Raw genomic sequence first — 21,692 nt, 5'->3', positions numbered from 1 at the left:
TCAATATGGGATTTGTATGTGAGAGACCTATCTAATTTGACACCGAGGTATGTGCGGGTATGTGGGATTGATACAGTGTGCCAGTTTGGTTCCATTCCAGGAAATGTTTAGTTGGCGTGATGCATCCCGGGATCTAAGGTGGAATGCGCAGACTTGGGTTTTATTGGGGTTGGCACGCAGGTGGTTGTCCGTGTAGTATGTTGTCAGCCCATCCAGAGCATCACTGAGTACTCTTTCCGCGGAAGTGAAGTGTTTGTGTTGTGTTGTTATACACAAATCGTCAGCGTATATGAAGCTTCTTGTACCAGGATGGATTGGTTGGTCGTTTGTATAAATGTTGTACAAGATGGGGGCTAAAACACTCCCTTGTGGTAGACCATTTTTCTGCTGTCTGTAGACCATGATGATGATGATAATATGATGTTTGTCAAAATTTTGAATTCTATGGCTTCTTGCGTCACAATGCTCTGGGCACGAGTCGGAAAACTTCTACATTAACGCTATTTTCTGCTGTGCAAAGCTTCACTAGGCTTTTTTCTTTAGGTTTATTTTTGCGTGTCATGTGAGCGAAAGTGACGAAAAGAAGAAACAAAACATTAAAAAAAGCGCAATTATTTTTTGCTCTCTCCGTGATGCGGTCGCCTCTCCATTCTCCAACATAGTATCAGTAGGCTACATGTATTCCACGAGATCACGGCAGGCTCGGGGTTATAATCAGCGCAATCAGGGTCGTCCAGGCATATGCGCATGAGAGCTTCAATAATATCGATCTTCAAAGACGTGCGCCAATCTCCGCGCGATCATCGCTTGTCGTTAAGATACGTAATACCGAGATCTACTCAGTGTCTTCTCTCCAGAATGGCTAATTGAAGGAAAAGCGTAAATGCGCGCTCTTGTTTAGCGATAAAATGTGCGATTTCAAACAACCTCTTAATTTTGATTATTTTCGTTGTCACTCACATTGTCGAGGGCCTTGATGATCGGAAATTGATGACTTGGGGTATTGTCGGCCAGATATGCTGAAGCTGCAGCCAGGTAACGTTGTGTTGTGATCTTTGACAGAGCTAATCCTTACATTCGTTGTTCCTTTAATATATTATTGTTCTTATAATATATTAATATATTATTTAATATCTTATTGAAATACTATTGTGAGTGTTAGCCTGGTCAAATGTTTTAAGGTTTAGATCAAGGAAAAAAAGCTATTGATTTATTTCCTTTAATATATGCATCTATCACCGCTAAATTTCCTAGTAGTAGGTTCATCGCCCTCATTCTCACTTTCAGAATTTTCCCTGTGGGCCTTTTCTTTTTTCTGTAATACCAAAACTTAAGTTTTGCTGCTTCTTGCTGTAGTAGCCTACTCGTGCTATCTAACTTTGTAACCAACCTTGCCTTATCAATAGGCTATTACTTGGTGATCAAAGCCAGACATTGTGACATAAGACTTGAACTAAGTTGGGCGTGATTAGTGTAGAAGTACCGGTACTATCATCGATTCTTAGCGAAGAATTCACCTTTGTTACGCTGATTCAATGTGATCAATCGTAGAAGCAACGTAAAAATCGAAAGTTTTCCTGCTTGAATGGAAGCTAAGGGATACAGTATTAACTTTTTCTAGATGCGCGCTGAAATTATATTCTTGCAACAGTTGCTCGTGCTATGAATGACGATTTGTATCGCTAGTTCCTGCGTTATTTCTCGTCGGACAAATATGACCGATCTAGAGGGGACTTCCCGCAGACATCACATGCTGTGACAGCGGACATGTCCGCCGTGAATTTCGTGGCCTGGAAACGAAGGCTCCCAACCTCGTTCTAGAAAGTCATAAGGGAAGCCTACACACGAACCGTGGGAAACATTGTAAACTCTAATTTAACTACGCATATAAAAGTCAAAAAACAAACAAACGCTTTTTGATTGGTAAAATCCTGTCTCATGGCTAACAGCAATCTGGGATAAACCAATTTAAAAAGGTCTCAGCAGTATCTCAGTCAAACTGAAAGTAATTTTTTATTGCAAAACGCTAGCACAATAGAGGGGACAATGGACAGCGCTGATAAAATGCCTAAAAACAAACTTGCAAAAGAAGAGGAGGCAAAGAGAAGACCTAAGGAGATAATAGATTACACACATCAAACGTGGTTTAACATAATGGCTCACACAACAGTGTAGGCAAATTAACTGAATGAGGGAGGGGATTACTTTAGGTACTGGTGGATCACGATAACGTCTGCAGACGTTGAGTTAATGTAAAAATAATGTATTTCTCTGACTAGATACATCTATACCTCGGTCCACCACCAGCAGGCCTCGAAACAACTTTTTTTATCCGGCGGCCAAACGTGTCCGACTGAAGCAAGCTGTTCGGCGGCCAATCACAAGCACATGGCGGCCATCGGAACGTCGACACGCATCAACATACAGTCTTCAAAATTAGCACATTTTTACTTCGGCAGAAACGTTGCCGAGGCCAAACGAAAAAAGTTTAAATTGCCTCGGCAATTGCTGTGAACGTTTATTACGAAACAATTGTACCAAAACGAGAAGCGAAAAATATACTAGAGAGTAGTCTATCACGACCGCACTGTTTGATTTGTTGTGATGTAATAATATCAAAAGTAGCGATAAAGCGAGCAACAAGATACGCACGTCGCACGCTGTTACATTAATTCACGTTAAATAACTCACAGGCGGAAAAGTAAGTTTATTTTGGGTTGATTCAACGTTCGAGTCAGCACAGATCGATTTAATTTTCCGGCGGGTTATAGGCTACTTCGTAACAACAATGCCCAATAAGAAATTTACGTTTGTTTTACATTAGTTCGACATCTAGCCACGTTGAATTATCATAAAATAACGTTAATTGCCCAACCAGGTACCGGTAACAAATTAATAGCTCCCTGCGAGCAGATTGCCTCAATTTACGTATACACTAACATAATTTCGGCACAATTGCGATACTGCGAACAACACAAAGTCTGTTTGATAAAGAAATAGCTGTCAGAATCGGAATCATCAGATGCTGTATCGGAGCACGATGTTGTCACGTCATCACTGGAATCAGACACATCAAGAGGCTTGGCTATAAATCCACACCGTCTTCGCCTTTCGCAATGAAGCGTCCACGTTTTGCGACTTTCGGGCTTTGACACACTTCCACACACCTCTTTCTTTTTCATAGAGCTCCATCAGGGTGTTGTCTAAGGAACAAATCTATGGCTGTACCATAACGACTGGGAGGAATGTCTAACCCTAACCTTACAAGCGCTCGTGTGGCCTCGGCATTTTTATTGCCGACGCTAATTTCGAAGACTGAATATATCGCATCAATAAAGTGTATTGTGATGTCACTTGCATCCTGCTTATCGTCAGACATCAGCTGCTACTTGGTCAATCAATAATGTTAACAATTCAAGCATAGACAGTGTGTATTGTGATTTATCAGGTGCTTTGACTGCTTTCTAATCCTTTGTGATTATAAGTGGCAAAGTACTTTATTCACAAGGCCGCTTGCGTAAAATTTTCTCGAAACTTCATGGCGGACAAATGCGGCCGACGGAAGGGCGAAACCGGCGGACAAAATGTCGGTTTTTGTAGGTTAATCGCGGCCATGGCCGCGATGGCCGCCTTCAGTTTCAAGGCCTGACCAGTAAAAAAACATGTTAATTCTGAAGATGACACTCTTACACAAAACATTGAACGCTCCTGACCAGCTGCCAAAATTCACGTTTTAAAGAAAATGAGAGATGTGCTGTTGACAACATTTCAATCTTATTTAGATTTTACTTGTTCCAAAGTATTACGGTCAAATGAAAAAGTTTTATTTACATCGTTTTTAATTGATATCTTTATTGTCTACAAATAAATGCGTTTTTAATTCAGTGGTTTTGTGCAAAAATAATAACTTGTAGGCTATAGTGTAACAATAGTAGATGTTGGATTACTCTTTACACAAACTGCTTTTTGCAGTTGTATCAACTTTTCTTGTTAAGAGTTGAGCTCTTCAAACGTTGTTTCAAACTTTGCCAATTATGTGTCGGTACATTTATTTTCACCTTTGGCTTAGTTTGCTTGCGTTCCACCTCAGCGGTAAAATTTGCTCTGTTTTCAATTTATTCAAAGTCTACAAATATTACTTTAACGTAAAAAGAAGCAATTTCATTAACTGGGACAGCAAATAATTTTACAAGTTTTTATTGTCATAGACATGGCTGGCAAGAAAGAATGCGGCTACCTACTGATTACTTATGTAAGTTTGGTAATTGTAAAAGTAGCAGTAGGTCTTGCGGAAGTGTCACATCCAATGTTGTATTTTAATGCTAATGAGGTTCCCACACTGCGTCACAAAGCCAGAACAACTCATGCCAAAATAGCAAAAGTGATAGAAGAAGCCGGAAGAAGTTTGAAAGAAGATACCACAGTATACCTTCCTCCAGAATCATTTGAAAAATTTGGAAGCAGATGGAATGAGTTGTATGGAAATAATCTTTGTGCTTTCGCCATGTACTGCCTTCTGTATCCAGAAGATCATGAAGCTTTGAGTATTGTAAGCTATGATTGTAAGACATATCTCTAATGCTAAGTTGATTTGAAACTTTTAGTAAATGTTTGCTTTGTCATGCGGAGTACAATGCTAAATAGATCTCAAGCAATGTTTTTCAAATCTCAACTTACGTCCTGCGGCACTTTACAAGTGTGCCTGGCAATTACGTTTTTCTTTGTCCCACATCTTTTTTTCTTGCGATACCGACATGACATGTTCATTTTCTGATGTGACAAAATAATTTCTTTTTTTTGCATTGCTCGGGAGAAAAGATGATGAATCAAATACGGTAGAAAAGAAAAATAGAAAAACAATTTTTTGTGAAAAAAGTGATTAAATGTCATTTACTGACCACACGACAAAACGGCCAAACTCCCAATCCGACCTTTTTGCTAATAGCCAATGGTAGAACTAAAGCAATAGATTTGTTTATAAACACTTTTAAAATATTGATTAAAAAGCGCTTTTAATTTGTTTTGCTTGCTTAGGTATCGCTGTACATGGATAGAATGACATCGTACGAAGACTGGTACGTCGCGTCTAGTCGAAATGTTGACGAAATTCCGGTCGCTCATTCACTCACCGGATATGTGACCGCATTTGACTTCTTGTATGACAAGTTCACTGTGGCACAAAAGGAAAAGTACCTGGAGAAAATCCGTGTAGAAACGGAACGAATGTCTGCAGTGATTGTACGGAACAAGTCAGGTTGGGTGAAGCAGCACATACACAACCATGCTCCCACGAATTTGATATCTATGCTTTTGGGTGCAATTGTTTACCAACACCATGCCCCTGAATCAGGTGAGATATCAAGGCTCCGCTTTAAACATCGGTTTCAATGGTTATTGCATATAAAATACATTTTTTTTTCTTCTAAATTTTAGAAGGTGGTCCATTCAACAATACTTTGAGATCAAAAGCGATAAGTTAGTTTCAACTAAACAAATTAACATGAAGTCTTTTTGACTAAGTTTGAAAAAAAAAACATTCTCCGCTCTACCTCAAAAGATTTTATTTAACGTTCAATCAACATCAAATTTTACAAGCAATTGTTTTAGCAGATTTAATTTTTTAGTTGGTGTTCTAGAACAGAGATCTTTTTCTTCAATTGTTACCAGAGTAAACATACATAGACGTCATTGGGCATATTGAGTCAAGCAACTGAAACACCGTTATGTTTTGCCGTTGTGTTTTGTAGAATTCCCATGGAAGAATACAGCGGTGGATCATCTTGAAAAGGCAATGACCCTGTTTTCTTACGTTGTTGACGGTTCTTGCGATGAAGGTGTTGCGTATGGCTCGTACACTTCCAGAGGAATCACTCAATACATTTATTTGGCAAAGCGTCATTTTGATATTGACCATACAAATAACCCCTGGCTGCGAGAGCATTTTTGGTTTTTCTTTGCCACCGTACTACCAGGATACCAACGAACAGTGGGAATCGCTGATTCCAATCATAATTGGTTTTACGGACCAGAAAGCCAGCTGGTGTTTTTAGATTCTTTTGTGATGAAAAATGGCTACGGCAACTGGTTGGCTGACCGAATCCGGTCAGCCAAACCCAAAAACCCACCATTGTCTCGACCAATGTCACAAAGATGGAGTACGCTTCATACTGAATTCGTGTTCTACAACGCGAGTATCAAGTCGATGCAGCCAGTGTGGCCTAATAATTTACCTTTGCATATATTTAGCGACTGGGGAGTGGTAACTTATGGTGGAGGACAATATTTAAAAAAAGGAAACACGTTTCTATCTTTCAAATCTTCACCTATTCACGGAGAGGCAGTAGCAGATATAGTAGAACATAAGCTTTTGTCTCATTTTGTTGACGGTTGGAAGACTTTTAATCCTGGTCATGAACATACCGATCAAAATTCTTTTGTTTTTTCTCCAAATGGACGCTATTTTATTACCGAAGCTCTGTATGCCCCCAAGCATACTCACTTAAACAATGTTCTCACTTTTGCCCCTTCACTTGCATCTAAGTGCAATAAACCATGGGAAGGACAGGTCGGCGAATGTTCAAAGTGGTTTCGTTATAATAATGTGCCTGTGCCGCGTGGGAAAATTGTTAACGTTGCGACATCTGACAACTTCGTGTACATCGCCGGAGAATCTGTGAAAGCGTACAGGTAAGCATTGAAAGCGTACAAGTACGTATTAAACCGGCAATGGCTGTGTTTGTATGAAAAAGGTCCTGTGCTTCTGTCATCTTCTTGTGCTTTTGTGATGACTGTAGACTTTATATGGTTTTATTTTCAAACTTTATGCAATTTTTAAATTATTTTTATTATTTTATTGTATCCATTTCCATGACGGGTGGAAGTACTTAATTGTCGCATACCGATAGTTGACTGTTAGTAGTTAACAGATGGCTTTTACTTATTTTACAGACCCCAGCTTGGCTTGGATAGCGTACAACGATCGCTGCTTCTTCTTCACCATGAAGTTCTGCTAGTACTTGATACAGTCTTCGTCAAACCAGAAACTAAAATCAACCGAGCTAGTGCCTACTTCCATAATATTCTCCATCAGTTTCATCCTTACCGACACGGCGGGTATCAAGGAGCCCAAGTCATATACCCCGAAGGACCGTACGCATTTTTTTGGGTGCAGCCCGACGGAAAGTCGCCTTTTGCCCAGTTGCAAAGCCAAGCCAACGATGCAGAGTACAAGAAACGGACCACTTATTTCGTAAATGTCACATTTCCTATCCAACCAAAGCGTGCCACTCGGATTGCTTTTGTGTTCCTAGGCCCGAACGTTCGAGTTCAAGATTTGTCTTTTCTCAAAGAGTCAAATGATGAAATTGCTTACTTAAAAATCCTCATAAACAACATTGAACATAAGATATCAATAGCTTCAACGACAACCCCACTGCAACGTCGAATGAAGCTCTTAGGGTTTGGTGGTTATGCAACTGTTCGAGCCGGAGATGTGATGGCTGTATTTGGAGGTACGAAAAATTCTAAGAAGTTAAATCGATGTGAGGTGAAAGATGATATCACATCGTTAAATTTTGTTAGAAGTTTGATCTCCTCACAAAACTTCAGCATAGATACGCTTCAACCAGCAGAAGAAATCCAACAGCCAATCTCATCCAATCGCATGGGTGCTTTTGTTCTCATTGTGTTTGCCTTGCTTGTGTTGTGGTATGTTCGACGCCGCATTCTCAGGTAAACTTTTGTGCACTACTCTTTATAAAAGTTTTGATAATTTATACTTACTTTATTTATTCTATCATAAATTTTATTTATATTTTTGTATTTAAAACGCCATTGTATTATCATTTAGTGACAGTTTAAATCACTAACGTCGTTAAATTAATATGGTGATGACGACTAATTGTCTAAACGGTATCGCAGTGAGAACTTTCCAATCCAAAGATTTGGAAAAGCAATATTTTGCAAGAAACCCAGGAAAAAAATCTAATTTCTCCGGGGTAGCATATGTCTCCCACGCTACAGCCCCTTCTGCTGACCCTTTGCCCTATTTTTCCTTTTATGTAGTAAATGGCCTACATGAAAAGCAATGTGAAGTTACTGCTGAATCTAAGGTTTTGAATTAAATAAGTTGCTGATAGTGCAGAATAACTTGTGCCATTTAAACTAATTTACCACGAAAGACTACAAAAGTCGTTTTATTTCTTGCGATAGGAGAACTTTGTTCCGAAAAATGAGTTCACAATTTATCCAGTGAGCATACTACATTTCAACATAATTCACAAAGAACAAACATAAACCTACAAAAATCTTTTCACTGGTTGTGGTTAATCGTAATGCACTCATACCTCGTATAATCCGATTACTTCTTCAGCTAAGATAAGTATAACGAGATTATTTGGTTTTCTCGGAATCGAAGAAAAAGAGATTTAAGCGATTTAAACAATTCAGTTTAAATAAGTCGGATAGCCGGGAATGTGATTTCAACTGCTGAAGTTCCAATTAACGAGGTCTAACTATTATTTATTTGTATCTTTAAGTTAAGTAATCATTCTTGATTCGAGCTGAGAGATGTTAATTTTAAACAACCTTTTTCACCAAAAGGTAGCAAAGTTACGCTATGTCATTTAGTTCATTTCTTTACTTTTGTAGTGCACAGATAACAACATTTATCTTGTAGATGGAAACATGCTGTTACTCTTCTGATAGCTTGGACATTACTATTTTGGTATGTTACTTGCAACAATTGTCCCACAGAAGCAAAGCGATCTGCTTGTTCAATCGAAAATCCAATGTAAGTACCGATGCAGTCATATCAACATCTTCGATGACCTAATAACTAATTTGTTCGAGCCAGTCGTAAAATCATTTGCCTAAACCAAACACTACAAAGTTCGTTTGAGTTAGTTATAAACAGGGCTGCGATTTTTGCCTTTTTCGGTGACGAGGTCACTCGACACGCGCCATCACTATTCGACAAACGCCGTGCCTTACGAAAGAAAAAAACGAAAAAAAAAGGAAAATAAAAAGGAAATAAAAAAAACTGAGAGAGGACTAAACGTAGTCAGGTCGAGGAACAATCGGGGGGGGGAGGCATTACGTGATGCAATCATAAGAGTGCTGACTTACGTAAACTTTCTTGCGCCAGGTACTTCAAAGCAAGGTCTAAAAGTGACGCTTCACACGAGAAACTCCCAAGGCGTCAGCGCCGCCATTTTGAACACTGCGGGAGAATGCTTTGATCGAAGTTCCAACGCCTGGCATCAAACATTTCGCCACACATGTTTTGTGCTATTCGACACAACGGGTTTCTTTTATAGATAAAATAACCGAAGTAGGCTACTTTAATTGTCAACGTGTTTGCAAGTTTGTATTTATGTCTGACTTATGCACTTGTTGTTCCAAGCTTGCAGAAATGTTTTGCAATGTGAATAAGGAATAGTAGACAGATAAACACGGTTGCAACTTGACTTCCATCCACTAAAAGGGTTTCTGTGATTACGTAATGGGCGATTTTGCATTTGCATTCACAAAAGCACACAACCCAGCTGGCAAAACCCGTCGTTTTTACATTGATTCAACGTCTGCAGACGTTGAATCGAAAAAACGAGAAGCGAAAAATATACTAGAGTAGTCTATCACGAGTCACGACCGCACTGTTTGATTTGTAGTGATGTAATAATACCAAAAGTAGCGATACGCACGCTGTTACGTTAAATCACGTTAAATAACTCAGAGGGAAAAGTAAGTTAATTTTGGGTTGATTCAACGTTCGAGTCAGCACAAATCTATTTAATTTTCCTGGCGGGTTACATTGCGTACCCAGACAGCAAAAATCATCATTTTTACATTGATTCAACGTCTACAGACGTGAAGTCAATGCAAAAATAACGAATTTTGCTGCCTGTGTAATAATGCCCAAGAAGAAATATACGTTTGTTTTTCATTAATTCGACATCTAGCGACTTTGAATTATCATAAAATAACGTTAATTGTTCAACCAGGTACCGGTAACAAATTAATATCTCACTGCGAGATGATTGCCTCGATTTACGTTTACACTAACATAATTTCGGCACAATTGAGATACTGCGAGCAAACACAACACGAGTCTGTTTGATAAAGAACTAGTTGTCACAATCGGAATCATAAGACGCTGTATGGAAGGATGAAGCTGTCGCATCGTCACTGGAATACTTGAAGACGCAAAACTGCCCGTTCATGAACGCGCAATGCCATATGATCAGAAGCATTATTTTTCTTTTCTGCTGAAGAACCGTTTATCTAATTTCGTATTACTTTTTTAACTTGACCCCGTAGCTTTTCTAATTCCGATTTGTTTGCGTCATAAAATTCTTTACAAATTTTGCAAAATACCACACTAACTTTTCCTTCTGTTTGATAATCTATAGCAGGTAAATTCCACTTTTTAACTGTATCTTCTTTCACGATGATTTATATTCGCAACGACACCGGTAAACAATAAGCATTCGATGAAAAAATAACATTTGCGTAACAATTAAGCCAGTATTCATAAGGTGGCAAACTTTTTACAGTTCACAATTGAGCATTGTCAGCGCATAAAATAGCTTGCGTGATGCTCTGGGCTACCGCCGTGTGACACGCGATGAAGAAGCGCATAAAATTTCGTTTGATTAAACAATAAAGCATACGGCAATTGTCGCAGCAATCCAACGTGTGTTGATTTGGCGACGGCAATGTTTTTGCCGTCGTAGATGGAATCACTCAACCAGCGTTAAAAACTTAAAGTAAGTGACTCTGATACCACACAACTTGTGCGGTAACTCGCGGCCAAACGCTTATAATCTGACTCTTGTGGCGTCATATTACTATTCGACAAACAAGCGTAGAATTTTTGGTCGTTCGACAAAAAAGAAAAAATCGCAGCCCTGGTTATAAAGACCACTGCGCTCTGGGATTTGAGTTCTGTGTTTCGTAGTAGATCGGATAAGTTTTATTCCTTATTTAAGCAAGGCCACCACTTTTTGCATACGAGAACGGCCATCGTTTTCGTAGGCCTATACCATTTTAAACTAATAAATAGCAAACGTTGTGAAAAAATATTTAGTTTTGCCATCCAGCTGCTCCACTGCTAGTTCTTTTCCATACCTTTCTTTCATTTGCTTCCCTCCTTCCTAAAAAAATCGGACATATTCATCCATTCCGTTCTTTTTGCCTTGCGTTTGTGACGCTAATTCAACCATTTGCTCCAGTACACCCCCTTATACCAAGGAATATGCTTTATCCGTTGATGTTGCCGTCTTTTTGTTTTGATCAAGCATGTGCTTTCAACCACCGTTAACCTTTGATTAATGTTGATGACTAAATTTTCAGTGAAACATTTGAAACAATTAAAGCTCCCAACATCTTCATCGTGTCACTTCCTGGATCAGGAGCTGAAATTTTAAAGATGATTTTTGACAATTCGACCGACTTTTTATATCTGTCTTCCGAAGATGTTACAATCCCGGCTACTTATGATGATCCAAACAGCTACCACCCGTGCTCATGGCCTGATAGCGACACTAACATCATTACAGCCGGTTGGTTCAAGACCATGGCGGTAGAACCATTATTGTTTTTGAACAATCTGCCTGAAACCAATTCCCAAGTCGAAAATGCTCGCAGAAACTTCAGAGCAAACAAGAAAGCATCTCGCATTGTTCTTGACTTGTCGTCTGGTTTCTGGAACACGAAGGTGAACAAAGATAATTTACTATAATGTATAGTACATATATTTATGTGTGGTAAAATAATTTCATAGACTGATTTATTTTAGATCTCAGCTTTTTGTCTTTAACCACTTGTGGACGGAATTGTTTACTGACAGCGATGCTGCTCAGACAGGATTAAGTTTAACATTTTCCGGTGTTTCCCCTAAAGAACAAGACATAGTGTTTCCAAAAATAATTTAATCATTTGAATTTTCGACAGACGTATATATCTGCCATTGCGTACAAGTACGTCATCCGAGCTGAAGTGGTTAACCGGCCTTTGAACTATTTTAACTTCTGATGAGATAGCCTACAACCAGTGATAAAGCCAAGCAGACAATTTTACAGTCTGAAAACTATCTTTTCGGCCTCCAATACTTTTTTTGACCTTTGCAAAGGTCAGAGACTGGCAAATGTGCTGAAAAGAATTGTATTCCGTTATAGTTTGAAGATAATTAAAAATGACGAAAACAATTAACGACAGGCTATTGATAAACGGACTGTTTAACAAGCAAATAACAGTTTCAGAATAACTATGATAAAAGATTAACTTGCAGCGGTTACAAATTGCAATAAACTAGCAGTGTAGACCTACTCTTGAACAAGCGTAGCCTACAAACTTACGGTTATATAAAATAAAGTTTTCAGTAACGTAATATATAGTTGAAGCAATGCAGTGCATGCAGTGATAAGATTAATACGGTAGTCTTGTTCTGGCTCGTGTAGGTCTAAAGCTCAATAAAGGAGGTATAAAAAAAAACTATCTCAGTTGAGGCTTGAGAACGATTACAAGCTACTAAAAATGAAACTATGCTTGTTAAAATTACTTTTATTTGCAGCTCCCATGGTTACAGCAGGCTGTTGGATCTGATATAAGGGAAATCATATTTTTGAGAGATCCACGAGATTGGATATACTCTTTGCTACGTTCTGATCTTTCACCCATGCAAAGCATTAGGTAACAGTATGGTTTTTATTCGCAGTGTGCGTGTGCTGAGGAAGGTTACTAAGTCTATTGCGTAACTATGAGGAAAACGTAGACTTTCTGAGTCACGTTTGTTTTGTTAAGTGCAGCCTGTATCTATGGTGTTTGATGAACCAACGTACTGACGTAGACATTTTATATTCTTGGAATCGGCTTGCTCTAAAACATTGGCTCACATTATTTTTGTAGTCACCAGTTCAGTGGTTCTTAGCCTTTTCTTAGATTAGGCTCTTTAGCAATGATTAGGCCTGCCCTACGTGCTTTGCGCCCCCTCCCAATTTTGAACAGGTGTAACACTAAAAACAATTTTTTTTTGTGTAGCCTAAACTACGTATTTATTGATCATGTACGTCGTACATGCTAGTAAGATACACTGCTAAGATACCCTAGTAAGATACCCTAAAATCTACTTGCATCTCAGCAAGTAGATTTTTTAATGCAAAGTTTAACTCCAGAAATTGCGTAACGTAGCTTAAGATTTTAATTCTCGACTTGTCCTTGGTCTTAACTCAACTGGAGTAGAAAATTAACCTTTACAAAGGTATGCGGATCACAGCACTGTTAGTATTTGAATATCCTGAGTTGAGAGTAAATAAGTGAGTAAATAGAAAAATAATCTTGAGTTTCAGTTCTTCGAAATCTTAGCCCACTTGGCAGTGGGGTAGAACTTCAATACAAATTGGGTTTCCAGGTTTTTTTCTATCTGGAAACTGTTTCATGATTTTTGCTTTTTGAAAACATGTAGATGAATTGTTGCCTGATTTGTACGCTCAAGCTTATCATATGTGAGTGCGCATCTAAGTTACACAAGCTCATCCTTGTTCAGCGACTTTTTCAGAAGTAGAGCTTGAATGTCAAAGTTTCAATTAGCATGTTTCTTTGGACAGGCATCAAACATTCCTGTGAAAAAGCCAGGTAGGTTGTTACGATCAGAATCCATATCCTCACACTTAGCTACACAGACGATTGAAAAGACGACAGCAAAGAGCTCCAGCTTTGGTAAAGTTGAGCACCCAGACAACTAAGTTTAAGTCACTCTTCATTGATTTACTTCTTCTTCTTGCTTATGAAGCAGCAATTCAGGTAACATCTCCCAATTGTTGCAACCAGAGCAGTGTCTTCATATCAGGGTCTATGAGATTCACATGTTCTTCAGGTCGAAACACTGGACAGTGATTTATGCTGTGCTGTGCTGTTTGACAGTCACCACAAACACAGGCTGGTGAGTCACACAATCCCCAGGTAAACATATTGTGCTTGAAGCGACTAACACCAGTACGGAGGCGATTCAGAGTTACCCATTCTTTTCTTGGCAGGTCTGAGCCAGGTGGTACCGTAGTGTCTGGTGTGACTTGGAACTGGTTGGGCCGTGAGATGGTTTCCCAGCGGTCTCTCCATGACTTCATCAGGTCGAAGTGACCTTCATGAAGCGCCACAATGTGTCGAGAAAAAGGGCGCCTGGAAGGCAGGCGTTGACGTGTGAGCTGTTGTGCGTCAAGGACTACATTGTGGAGGAGATGGCGATCATTGACCTCTGCCTTTAATGCGAGCCGTATGGTAGAATTCTCTCTGCGTAGTTTTGGTGGGGCGATGCCTGAAAGCACTGGTAGTAAGTCTGTAGGAGTTGGACGCAGGCATCCAGTGATTATGCGCATGGTGTCATTAAGGGCGATATCTACTTTTCCTGCGTGTGTGCTAAGGCACCAGACTGGAGAAGCATATTCGGCAGCACTGTACACAAGCGCTAGGGCGCTAGTGCGCAGTGTTGGGGATTTGAATCCCCAAGTCGACCCAACTAGACATCTGAGAAGGTTGTTTCTTGCTGATGCTTTGGCACGAACTGAGTCACAGTGCTTTTTGTACGTGAGTTGCCGATCCAAGGTCACTCCCAGATATGTAGGGCAAGGGTCATGTCGGATAAGGGTTCCATCTAGGGGGACTCGTAACTGGCGGCCAGCTTCCTTGTTGTTGAGGTGGAAAGATGTGATGGTAGTTTTAGCTGTGCTTAGTTTTTGTCTCCAGTCCTTTAGGTATTGTGAGATCAGCTTTACATCCTCGGTGAGGACATCCTCTACCTTAGTCCAATTTTTGTTTGTATATAGTAGGGCCAAATCGTCTGCATAGCTGTACTGTGTGGACTTTGTCTGGGGAATGTTGCTAATATAAATATTGAATAACATGGGTGCTAAGCAAGATCGTTGTGGAACTCCATTCCTTAGACGACGGGGGCGGCTGGATTGTCCGTCGCTAGTTTTCAACACAAATGAGCGGTTTGCTATAATGTTAGCGAGAAAGCGAACAAGCTGTTTGTCAGGAATTTTTTGTAGGAGTTTAAGCACTAGGCCTTGGTGCCACACTGTGTCGTAAGCAGCCGTTAAGTCTACTAATATGACACCGGCTTTATTTCCCCTCTCGAAACTATCCTCTATTCTATGTCATTGGTCAGTTTAGTTGTTTGATCGGTTGTACAACGCCCATGGCGGAAGCCAGCTTGTTCTGCGGGAAGTTGCGGATCAATGACTGGTTCAAGGCGTGTTATAATGAGCCGCTCAAGAATCTTGTAGGGAACACAGAGGAGAGAAATAGGACGATAGCTCTTGGGGTCGTCCAACGGTTTTTTCGGTTTGGGTAGGGCAATCACGCTGGCCTTCCGCCATATCTTAGGAATTGTGTTGCGGTTGAGACAGATTGAATAAAAGTCTTTAAGCCAGGAAAGACATTTAGGGCCGCAGTGTTTTAAAAACTCTGGTGGTATGTGATCGGGTCCTTGAGCTTTGCCACATTTCAGTTGTTGGATCGCCGTTTGCAGCTCTTGGGTAGAAAAAGGAGCTGACAAAACACCATCAACACTCGGGGCACTCCAAAGTCTGCTACACTCCTGTTTTACTTTAAGTTCGTGTTTCTTGTCAGCACCAGGGAATTTTCCATTGGCTAGAAGTTGGTGGGCAATGCTGTTGGCTGATACAGGGCAGGGTTTAAATGGTTTTGAACTGCGGCCAGTGAGACGGTTGAACGTCTTCCATGCCTTCCTGCAGGAGTGAGTAAAATCGATTGATTAAACTGTATCCTGCCAACGCTTTAATCGCTTTTTGTCAAGACAGTTCATCAGTTCTGAGGCACTGACTGTAGCATCTTCATTTGAGTCAGCGCTCAAAAAGGCATTGTAGTGTAAGTCACATTCCTTGTCCCAAGTGGGAATGAATTTGTGACGAACGCCACGAGGGACTGTTTTCTTAGCTACCCGAGAGAAGATATTGCAAAGGGCTCGGTAGTATGCGTTGATGTCGGCAGAGGCGGGTTGAGGAAGTTTCTTTTTATCAACCTTTGTAGGTCAACCTTTTTATCAACCTTTGTATCAACCGTTGAGGAAGTTTCTTTTTATCTCTTTATCAACCTGTTGTGTAAACTTTTCCCAATTTGCCTTTTGAAAGTTCCACCTTTTAACTGTTGGATTTGTAGGGACGGGTGCGATGGGGTTTGCTGGGGTAATCAGTGATGGCCGGTGTTGTGATTTTGGAAATGGGTCGAGGATCATTCGCTGTGGTATTGGGCCAGCTAGATTGACAAAAGCCAGATCAGGGTTAGTTGTAGTGCACCACCTTCCGGAGCGGAAGCTGTTAGGCTGTTTGGGGTCAAACAGTAGCTGGACACCGCAGGTTGATGCCCAGGATTCTAAAGCTAATCCGTCTTGGTTTGAGTGTTGATAGCCGCAAGTGGTACTGTGACAATTAAAATCTCCAGCATATATGCATGGCGCCAGAAACATGGGAAGAGAGGTTTGCTGAAGTTTAGCGACAGGTGGTTTGTACAGATTAATTACAGTTGTACCATTGATTTCCGTTGCTGGCCATTCCAATGCAGAACTAGGGTTGGAGGAGGACACTGGTTTCCATTTAATAGAATCTTTTACAAAAGTGGCAATACCGTGGATGTTACTACAAGTTTGTGCAACCAATGTGTATCCGTGAATTTTCAGAACAGCACTGTTGGTGGCGTGTGTTTCCTGTAGAAGAATAGCCGTTACTTGGTTGGCCTTCACTATTTGTTCTAAGATGTCGATTTTAGCCTTGGTCGGGCCTTCCACATTCAACTGCAGCCAGGGGCGCCGGAACGATTTTTGATTGGGGGGGCAAGATTACGAAAAAAGGGCACTTTTGTTTACTAAAAGGGCAATTTTTTTTCAAGTTTTAAGATAAAATATAGCGATAATGATAATCCGGTATACAAAGAAGGGCACCATGCTAGTTATAATGATGTAACCTATACTGTCAAGCCTTAAAGCAGCCTGCGGCCACGGCCACTAAGTAGTGCTTGAATGAACCGCCGGTGCTACCTCCTCAATCGGCCAAGTTTGGCCGCCGGTCTCTTCTAGCCAATTATTTAATTTCGCAATAGAATGATCGTGGATTAATTGTCGAAGATATGTAGTATCAAAGAGTGACGCAAAATTAGGTCAGCGCGTCATAATCGCCACTGTTGCATTGTGCGGGGAATATTTGTTGCATTGTGCGGGAAGTCTTGTTTGTAATTCTCGACGTTTATTTTAACAAAGTCTTAATCCGAAGTGCTAATTTACATCCACTGGCAATATTGTCGTTTTTATGTCAATTCGATGTTGTCGGACATTGAACCGTTGTTAAAAAGGAGAACTAAGTTAGTTGACATCAATGGGGAAAATATTTTTTGATCATATTTTGCAAAAATTATGCTTCTTTTTGTAATATACATCATTGAAATAGCTAAAACCTCAATTGCTAAGGCAACAGGGATCAGATGTCAGTAGATGTAACAGAAAAAAATATTTTGCACTTGCTAGTGCATCGTCAGTTCTGATAAAGGGCAGTTAAAGCCTACAAGTAATGTTTTAATCATTGAAATACTTATTTTATTACCTTGCCGTCATCGTCAACACAGTCATGTCGAACGTTGTTTTTCGTTGCTAAAAAGAATTCTAGGAGAGTGGCGAACTTCTATAAAATCAGCCACATTGGAGACACTCGTATGAGTGTCGTTTGAATAGTACTGGATTACAATCCCGATAAAGCAGTTGTTGCGTGGTGCAACGATTCTATTTTAGGACGTCGCCCAGGCCCAGACTTCAACAACGCTAAGTGATCATTTTAGCATTGTTGCAAGTTTAATTCTATTTACTTGTGCTATCGTTATTTCGTATTTTGGCCTCCAAGCACGCAGATTTGGCCGCCGAGAAGGAGCTCCCGGTAGGCCACGATGGCTGCCGATAAAAAAACGAGTTTTAAGGCCTGTAGCCTACTGTGTTGCAAAATTTTGTGCCGTAAATATTATTTTGAGGCAAAAATGAAAGATTATAATTAGGCTAAAAGCGAATAGCAAAAATGGTTATATTGCAAAATGTGCAGTAGCTTACATGACTTTAAAAGGGCACCATTGCCCCCCCTGCCCCTCCATCTGCAGAAAATTTGAGGGCAGGGGGGGCATTCGCCCCCCCTGCCCCCCCGCTTCCGGCGCCCCTGACTGCAGCAAAGTGATGCCTTCCCATACGACAACCGAAGTTGCCCGCCCTGAACAGATATTAGACATGAAGGGCGCATGCTCTGGGTCGACATCACTCTGTACAGGATGGAGTTGCATGGAGCTCTGTGAGCTACAGTTGCTGTCTCGATTTGTTGTCATTCGCTTGATTGCAAGAATCAATTACCAGGGCTCACCACTAGGAGGTTGACAACTTGATTGATTTACTGTAGGCAAGGGTTTGGATACCAAGGCTTCGCAGTAAATAATGTAGTGGATACTAGCACTGAATGGATTTTTATTCATTTTCACATACAATGAAGCCAGATTGCAGAGCAAGCGCAGCAAAAGCTCCGTCTGCATGAACCGCAGCCGGCGCAGCCTACCAGTAATTCCCAGTTCCCAAAAAGATGTGAACTGCAAAAGTAGTACAAGACATTGAACACTGCAAAAGCTTAAAATCTTTGCAGAGTTCGCACCCCCATGAAAAATGGTTCACTAAGAACCACTGGACTAGCCCATTTTGAAGTAGGTTATTATCAAACTTGCGGAGCCTTATCCTAAAGGTGATGTTGAATGAAAGTTTTGAAAAATTAATCCTAAATAGGCCTAGATGACTTTTAGAGATCGAGTTTTACTTTTTTTCCCTAAAGACTTCAAACTGCTAAACAATAGTCTAAAAGTTTTTTTTTTCAGGCAATCTGAAGTGAAAAATATGTTGCTATCCAACGTGACATGTCGACATCCGGCAATACAGCCTTGGGAGTATGAGAGACGTTTTTCAACCAAAGTAGTGGAAAGGCTCTCTCAAGTTTGGTCTTCTAGTGTTGCCCATATTATTCGAAGTGGTCGATCTTTACAAATTGTTCGATTTGAAGATATCTTATCCAACCCTGTCGATGCTTCTACTTCTATATTACGTCACTTGGGGTTAACTTTACCGGTCCCCAACATGAATCGTATTTTAAGGTATGATAAAATTGCAATAAGGTTTGTTTTGTTGTAAAATAATAATAGACTAAGCAATTAAGCATAGTTATAATAGGCTAATAGGCTATAGTGGGCCAGCTATATTTTGCTTCGACTACAGCTTTGTTTAACTAGCATACCATCTTTTCAAAATATAAAACCTTTTGTTACTTTGTTAGTCCACCAAGTATAGGCCTACATATATTTCTGGTTTGAAGTTTTCAAACGTTGTTTTATATTTTAAGGTCTGTGAGGAGTGGAGCTTATTATTTAAATTATGAAGGCCCGCTGAATTATAGGAACATGAACCAATGGAAAGACAAATTATTGAAACATGATGTTGTTACCATAGAAAGGATTTGTGGAAAGCTAATGTATAAACTGGGTTATTTATGAGAAGACAAGGATCAACGAATGAAATTGTTGATCTGTTATTTACGTTGATGAGTTCATATTGCCATCAAAACATATGAGAAGAAGCAAGGTTTCAGAACCTTTTGATTTGCTTGTACGAGCAATTGAGCATGTTTATCACTGTGCATTATAACTTATACGCTTCTCAAAGTGTGCAACACGTGTAAAACACGTGAGTAAAATCTTTACGAAAAGCTATTTTTTAATTGTCGTAGCAAACAATTTGAGTACGTAAGGTCAATCGTTTTATAACTTAAATAAATATCTGGTTTGAATTTCAATATTTTAATACTCTGCAGCATTTTGTATCAATCATGTTTTTTTTACTGTTCTTTTTATACAATAACTTCCATTTAATAGGAAATGTTCATTTTTGAACACCTTTCTTAAACAAATGGTCTTTGAAGTTTCTCTTGTCCATCGTAGCCTACGACGTCCGGTATGTGCAATATTTTTGGTTTGTTTGGCGCGTATCGACTACCTCACTCAGTGCCGGTCTTAGGGTATTTCGGGCCCTGAGCGGAATATGCTTTGCGGGCCCCAATGACCATGATCCAATTCAGTGGCGTAGCTAGGTACTTTGAAATGGGAGGGGGGTTGGTTTGATGGTCGGCGTGTTCGCTGAAGGCGACACCCAGCGATGAGAGGTATGGGAGAGCCTCCCCCAGAAAATTTTGAAAAATTATTTTGAATTTGGTGCATTCTGAGAGCATGTTCAACAAAAAATTGGGTATGAATATTACTGTAAAATGATGCTGTCCAGTGGCATAGCAACATGATAAGATCATGTTTTCTTTGGCATTTTTCGGAAATAAAGCTAAGCTTATGTCTCTATGTTGAGTCTGGATGCAACCTATTTCAGTCAGATAAGTTAAATCTGGTGTGTCAGCCGTGAGACTTAATATGTCCGCCGAGATAGCTGCTCAGACTGGACACGTTTGTCCGCTGTCAACAAAATCGAATTTCGTCCCCAAAAGATCGTGAGAAATTTTGAAATGTTTGCGGCAACTCCGATTAGCGTTTTCGGCTCTGTTGTTTTTTTTCTCAATCTTTTCATGCGACGAGATAGAGACTCAACGGGTGCAACTATGTTTTCTTGTTGCTAATTCCTTTGTTGAATTGACTTGTTGAATTTTTCCATTCGAAATGACAAAAATTACTGCATTCTCTGAACAAATTGCGGCCCTGTGCGATCGCACGGTTTGCACATCCCAAAGACCGGCACGTGCCTCACTGCAAACTGAATTTCCTTGGCGTAGGCTACTATCAGTTTTGTGTTTGCCACAGCTCATAGTAAGAAATCTTGACTTGCACCGTGGCATAGTGTGGTATGTGGCTACGTGGTATGTGACTTCTTGCAGTGTAAAGGATTGTTTCTTATAAAATTTAACTAAAAAATGGAGGAAGATTTAGCATCAAATCTGAGAGATTTTTAAAAAATAAACTTTCAATCCAAAGTTGAAGTCATAAATAAAGGAAGACCCGTTCTAAATTTATAAGGTTTGCATCAGACGACTGAACAAAAAAAAATAACTTGCAACTTTCAAAGAGATTGCTACTCAAAAAAGAAGTGGCTGTGTGGCTATGCCTTAAAAATTGCCTTTTCTGCTTTCCCTGTCTCTTGTTTTCAATATCTAGTGATAATGTTAGGACTAAAGAAGGGTCTATAGTCTATACAACAAAGTCACAAATGTTTTAGTCCAAAAGGATAGGCGCATGGATTTTATTTTTAATAAATGTGAAAGCATGCTGCTAATTTTTTTGATTAGTATGATACCATTTTTGTTGTTAAAATTTTTTTGTAAAAGTGACTTGAAAAAATTAGTGCCTCACCATCTAGGAACCTCACCGCACGTCACTGGTTAGCCTACCCTCCCGGCTCAAGATCACGCGGCACAAGTTCGACTCTCGGGGTGTGCGTTTGAGTAACGCAGTTTCAGAACTGCTCTCCATTCAGCGACACCTAGTGAATAGAGTAATTCCCCGGCAACAATCGGACCTACAAGTATGCGAAACTACCAGGAACAACCAATCAATGGTTTTGTCAGTCCGAGGATAAAGATTCAATACCAACCAAACAGTTGTTTTTATTTCTGACCATC

At 40.0% G+C, this 21,692-nt stretch overlaps 1 protein-coding gene across 2 annotated transcripts; it reads left to right on the top strand.

The window, feature by feature from the left end:
- The first annotated feature begins 4,226 nt into the window (after positions 1-4,226).
- On the top strand, positions 4,227-20,980 carry LOC145781060 (dermatan-sulfate epimerase-like protein). Of its 2 annotated transcripts, XM_082592784.1 has the most exons (9): positions 4,227-4,549; positions 5,035-5,350; positions 5,748-6,687; positions 6,949-7,731; positions 8,678-8,791; positions 11,353-11,716; positions 12,572-12,690; positions 18,904-19,176; positions 19,422-20,980. In XM_082592784.1, exons 1-9 carry the CDS (start codon positions 4,307-4,309, stop codon positions 19,570-19,572), a joined length of 3,303 nt encoding a protein of 1,100 aa, XP_082448910.1. In that variant the 5' UTR covers positions 4,227-4,306; the 3' UTR covers positions 19,573-20,980. The 2 variants fall into 2 exon arrangements, with proteins under 2 accessions (XP_082448910.1, XP_082448911.1); XM_082592785.1 differs by lacking the exons at positions 12,572-12,690; positions 18,904-19,176; positions 19,422-20,980 and adding an exon at positions 11,953-12,052.
- Positions 20,981-21,692: the final 712 nt, after the last annotated feature.

This window comes from Aplidium turbinatum, chromosome 12 (genome assembly GCF_918807975.1).
Source record: "Aplidium turbinatum chromosome 12, kaAplTurb1.1, whole genome shotgun sequence".
Lineage (NCBI taxonomy): Eukaryota > Metazoa > Chordata > Ascidiacea > Aplousobranchia > Polyclinidae > Aplidium > Aplidium turbinatum.
The sequence above is the reverse complement of the archived record's forward strand: the minus strand, read 5'-3'. Positions and strand labels throughout refer to the sequence as shown.